A 4,919-nucleotide genomic window follows, 5' to 3' on the forward strand; every position below is an offset into this window, starting at 1 on the left:
CAGAAAGGGATAGGATACCCATGTGTGTGAGCCTATGATAGGCATGTTCTTACATGTGGACACATGAATGATACCTACGGTCTTGTGCTTGGGGCTAGGTTTGTTTACTCCACCATGCAATATCATAGGTGTTGGAGAATGCAGTCACAGGTTCCCAGTACCTGAGCCCAGCTAGGAGTGGAGTGTCCTGTTGTGTGGACTTTATAGCATGTATACCTGTGACCTGGTGCTGGATGACGGGGATGCCTGTGGAAGCATGTGGGATGGCATGCGTGCAGATCTTCCCCGTGTGTGTGTGTGGGGGGGGGGTGCCCGGGTCAGGCTGGGCGACAGGGAGAAAGGGCCTCTTGCCTAGACCTGTCTAGGGTAGGGAGGGGCACCGTGGGAACAGCCCGAGGCTTTGGGTGACGTCATGGGGGAGAGGGATGAAGAGCTGCCTGGGCACGTTGGGTGGTGGCAGCCTTAGCCTGCCCCAGCCAGCACCCTTCAGCTTCCCTGTCCTTCAGGCTAGACGGACCTCTGCCTAATGGGGTGCGAGTGAAAGGGGACACTCTGGGCTTCCCCCCACTGACTACCGAGCACAGTGGCGTCTACGTCTGCCACGTCAGCAATGAACTTTCTTCGAGGGATTCTCAGGTCACCGTGGAAGTTCTTGGTAAGCACCGTGGTCAGAGAACAAAGACAAGGATACTGAGTCCAGAGCTGGGGTAGGGGGTTGGGGGCGGGGGGGGGCAACGGGAAGCAAGACAGAGAAAGGAAATGGGAAAGGATGTCTTGGGGGATGCTGGATGTTATGTTCTGGAGAGCATTAAGCTGAGTGGGTAGCTGTGGATGTGTTCCACGAGGATGATACGGGGGGTAGCAATGGGGTCTGGGGTGGATCAGGGAAGGATTTGGACGTGCATTTCAGACACTGGCCTGTCTCCAGCAGACCCTGAGGATCCAGGAAAGCAGGTGGACCTGGTGTCAGCCTCAGTGGTCATTGTGGGCGTGATTGCCGCTCTCCTGTTCTGCCTCCTGGTGGTGGTGGTGATTCTCATGTCCCGATACCATCGACGCAAAGCCCAGCAGATGACCCAGAAATAGTGAGTCCTGGCTGCTCTGAGCGGGTGGCACTGAGCTGAGAACAAAGAGGAATGTAGCAGGAAGTGAGCCAGAACAGGGGAGAAAGGAGACCGTGTGGCCTAGTGACAGCAGGACAGCTTGTACATCAGAGGTGGGCAGAGTCTTTGGGGAAGTGAGAAAGGCCTAGGACCTGGAGCCCAGCCAGAGGAGACTTATGCCTGAGAGAAGCACAAATCCACACTCCCCAGGTATCACCTACAAGGCACACTTTAACACTAGGTAGCACACCCATGCTATTCAGCCACGCTGTCATCTCCAGCGATGTATGCTCACCTTCGAGGGCGTAGCTTGGCAATCATGCCCTTCAGCGATCTCACACAGGCTCAGCCAGGCTAGACTCACTTTAGGAGGTTGTCACTGCTGTCCGTTCCTGACAAGGAGTTGTCTTTCCCAGTGAGGAGGAGCTGACTTTGACCAGGGAGAACTCCATCCGGAGGCTGCACTCTCACCACACAGACCCTAGGAGCCAGGTGTGTGCTCGGGTTGGGTGCATGGGGGGTAGGGGCGGGGGAATGGGCACAACACAGATTTGCTTGAGTCTGGGCTCCTCTGTAGATATACCCAGGTCTGGCTGCTTACTCATAACTGCAGCTGAGCTGAGGCTGGGATATTAGCTGAGGGTGGGAGGTGAGGGTGTGTCGATGCTCTGGGGCTGCTAGCACTCCTGCTTGCAAGGCCCTCTTAGCACTGGGTTGGGGGGCTGCTCTAGGAATCCTCCATCGGTGCTGGTGCCAGGGTGGGTTTTGGGAGTGAGGGATGAAGGATGCTTGTGTCAGACATGGAGCCATGGGGTGGGGGAAAGGTGATCAGGGAGGAGACTGCTAGAGGATGAGAGAGGGGAAGAGGCTGAGGGGAGGAGACTGAGCTCTCTTCTAACTCCTCCCCTATGTCTGGGCCCCTGCAGCCGGAGGAGAGTGTAGGGCTGAGAGCGGAGGGCCACCCTGATAGTCTCAAGGACAACAGTAGCTGCTCTGTGATGGTGAGGCCCCCCCGGCCCCACCGGTGTCCCAACACTTTTCTCGGGCCCCTCTCCTGGCCCCAGATGTGGTGTGACAGCAGCACCGGCCCCCAACCCCCATCGCATCCCTGGTTCACATGCGGACCCCACTTCCCATTTCTGCTATGCCTTTGTCCTCTGTGTCCCCATCCTTATGTGTAACACTTGTTCTTGCCCTCCCTAACCCCCAAGTTTCCAAGCCCCCCCCGTACCTCTGGAACAACCATTACCGGTGCTTTACCTGACCTCTGACCCTATGACAACCCAGCCCTACCCTGCTGCTGCCTGCATCTGCCCTGTTTGATCTTGATTCCTGACTTATCTTCTGTCCTTGGTCTCCAGAGTGAAGAGCCAGAAGGCCGGAGCTACTCCACATTAACCACAGTGAGAGAGATTGAAACACAGACTGAACTGCTGTCTCCAGGCTCTGGGCGGACGGAGGAGGAGGATGACCAGGATGAAGGCATCAAACAGGCCATGAATCATTTTGTGCAGGAAAATGGGACCCTGAGGGCCAAACCTACAGGCAATGGTATCTACATCAACGGGCGAGGGCACCTGGTCTGACCCAGGCCTGCCTCCCTCCAGAGGCCTGGCTTCTTCTGCTTCCATGGGGGAACTTCAGCTCTTCTTAGGGGAATCCCCTTAAATGCCTGCATTTCTTTAGGAAGATGCTTCCCACCCTACTGACTGCTCTTCTTTACCTCCAATCCTGATCATCAGGAGGGCTCCACTGGTTGAGTGCCTCCCACCATTGTGTGTAGGTCATTCTGTGTGTGTGTGTGTGTGTGTGTGTGTGTGTTTGTGAACGTTCATGGATTGTATGTGCATGAAGGGGTGACTGTCCATGCTATGCGTCCATGCTGTTATGTTCAGAGTCCAAGTGGCTGATATGTGGGCCACAGGATTTGAGGCCGTGTGCCACATGGTTCATAAGTGGAAGTGCCTTATGTGTGACCTCTGCCTGCAGAGGCAGGGATTTTCCTCAGACCCCAGAGCAGTATTAGCGATGCAGAGGTTAGAAGTGAGAGGTGGAGACTGTGGCCAGATCCAGGTGTGCAGGCACAGCTGGAGCTAGAATCTGACCTCCAAAGTGGGGGAGCTGTGTTTCCCACCCTTTGGGAGCAAGTGTGAAGCAGACATCCAGGGGTCTGCCAGAGGCCAGAGGCCGGAACTGTTACAGAAGCCCTCTGCCCTCTGGTGGCCTGTGGGCCTGCTGCATGCATGTACGTATGTACATACGTACTTACGTATGTACCTTCTGTAAATTAAACTGCAAGGGAGCTTGCTGAGTTCTGCTCAGATTCCCTTAAGAAAAGAAAAAGAAATTTAAAAAACAAACAAACAAGCAAACAAAAACAGTTATTGATTTATGTGCACGTGTTTTACTGGGCTTATTTAAGCAAGGGCAGCCCATGCCACCTAGGCATTCAACCAAACTGTTCGGCAGACACCACAGCAGGGATTAATGTCTGTGGTTCTGGAAGGTTCTCTTCCTAGAACGCCTTCATCCAAAGAGGTTCTGGGGAGGGAGCTGACAGCTGGAGGACCCTGGAACCTGGGGTGTGAGGTACAAACACTAGAAAGGAGGCTAGGGATGGCTTACTTCCCACGGTACTCCCATGGCCCCTGGAATCTTATCCTAGCGGTGTCTACAGTGGTTTGTGGAGTTGGGACTTGGTGTCAAGGGCTCCTGGTTCAGTTGTGTTGAGGGCAGAGGGTAGCGGAGGAAGGTGGAAGTTCAGGTGAGGAGAGAGGGGTGCTATTGGTGAGGGTGAGAACAAGTCTTTCCCTAGGGGTTTCTGAGTCATTAATCTGGGGCTCTCTGGCACTTTGTATGTGTGGGGCCTGGGGTAGATGTTTGTTTTTCTTTAGCCTGCCCAAATGTATACAGCCAGAATATCGAGATTTAGTATCCAGCCCTTGTGTGGCCTGAAATTTGCTGGTCTAAAGGAGGAGCTCTCATTTCATTCCCAAGCCACCCAGGACTTATGGACCCCAAGGATCTGGGGTCTTAGTATGTATATTTCATGTAAATATATGTATATTTGTACATAAAACAATATTCTGTTTTTAAATAAACAGATAAAACCTTTTCTGTCTGATTCCTGTCTTGCCCCTTGAACGGGGTAAGTCACAAGTGCTATGTACCGTTGTTGTCTCTATGTGAGTCCCTCCTTTGCTCCCAGGCTGGGAAAGGACCCGGATACAGCTAAAAAAGGAGCAAGCGGCTTTCAAAAGACATTTTACCCATTTCTGAGAGCCCTCAGGTAGGGCCGTGTGGACATAACCTCCTTTGAGGGAAGCCAGCGCCTTAAGTTTGTGAAGTGTTTCTAATTTGACTGTACTGGAAACTTCCAGCAGCTGTGTGGGGTGGACAGCCGTGTACCCTTTTACAGACAAAGAAACTGAAACTCAAAAGTCACCTGGTCTGTGTCCTCATTTTCAAATGTACGGCGATCGAGGCTCCGTGATGTAGTGTGGCCTGACCAAGATGGCAGGGTCATCAAAGAACACCCCCCCCACCCCGGGTATGTTCTGCGTGGTCCTTTCCTGCCATGTTCACAGGCAAAGCCTCAGGTCTCGGTCGCACCCAAGGATTTTGGTCTCTAGAAGTGCCAGCCACCTGCTCACACCCCAGCTCCCCTTACTCCACCCCGGGGGTTCTGACATCACCTTCTTCTGTGACCAATGGATGAAGTCCCAGCAATGATGAGGATGTGAATGTCAGCTACCTCCCCCACCCAAGGCCTGTGGTTACAAAGATGCTCTAACAGGAAGCGGGTTAGAGGAGCTG

General features: G+C 53.6%; 1 protein-coding gene across 5 annotated transcripts in view; it reads left to right on the top strand.

The window, feature by feature from the left end:
• Positions 1-4,547, top strand: part of Nectin4 (nectin cell adhesion molecule 4) — a 19,126-nt gene extending 14,579 nt beyond the window's left edge. The window contains exons 5-9 of one of the 5 annotated variants that reach the window (XM_031389471.1): positions 507-655; positions 911-1,085; positions 1,520-1,595; positions 2,030-2,104; positions 2,465-4,547. In XM_031389471.1, coding sequence (XP_031245331.1) covers positions 507-655; positions 911-1,085; positions 1,520-1,595; positions 2,030-2,104; positions 2,465-2,689 — 700 coding nt within the window. In that variant the 3' untranslated portion in view covers positions 2,690-4,547. The remainder of the gene's footprint in view (positions 1-506; positions 656-910; positions 1,086-1,519; positions 1,596-2,029; positions 2,105-2,464) is intronic. The other 4 variants (XM_031389480.1, XM_031389489.1, XM_031389498.1 and 1 more) reach the window with 4 other exon arrangements.
• The last annotated feature ends 372 nt before the right edge of the window (positions 4,548-4,919 follow it).

The sequence above is a fragment of the Mastomys coucha genome, unplaced genomic scaffold (assembly GCF_008632895.1).
Source record: "Mastomys coucha isolate ucsf_1 unplaced genomic scaffold, UCSF_Mcou_1 pScaffold1, whole genome shotgun sequence".
In the NCBI taxonomy this organism is placed as follows: domain Eukaryota; kingdom Metazoa; phylum Chordata; class Mammalia; order Rodentia; family Muridae; genus Mastomys; species Mastomys coucha.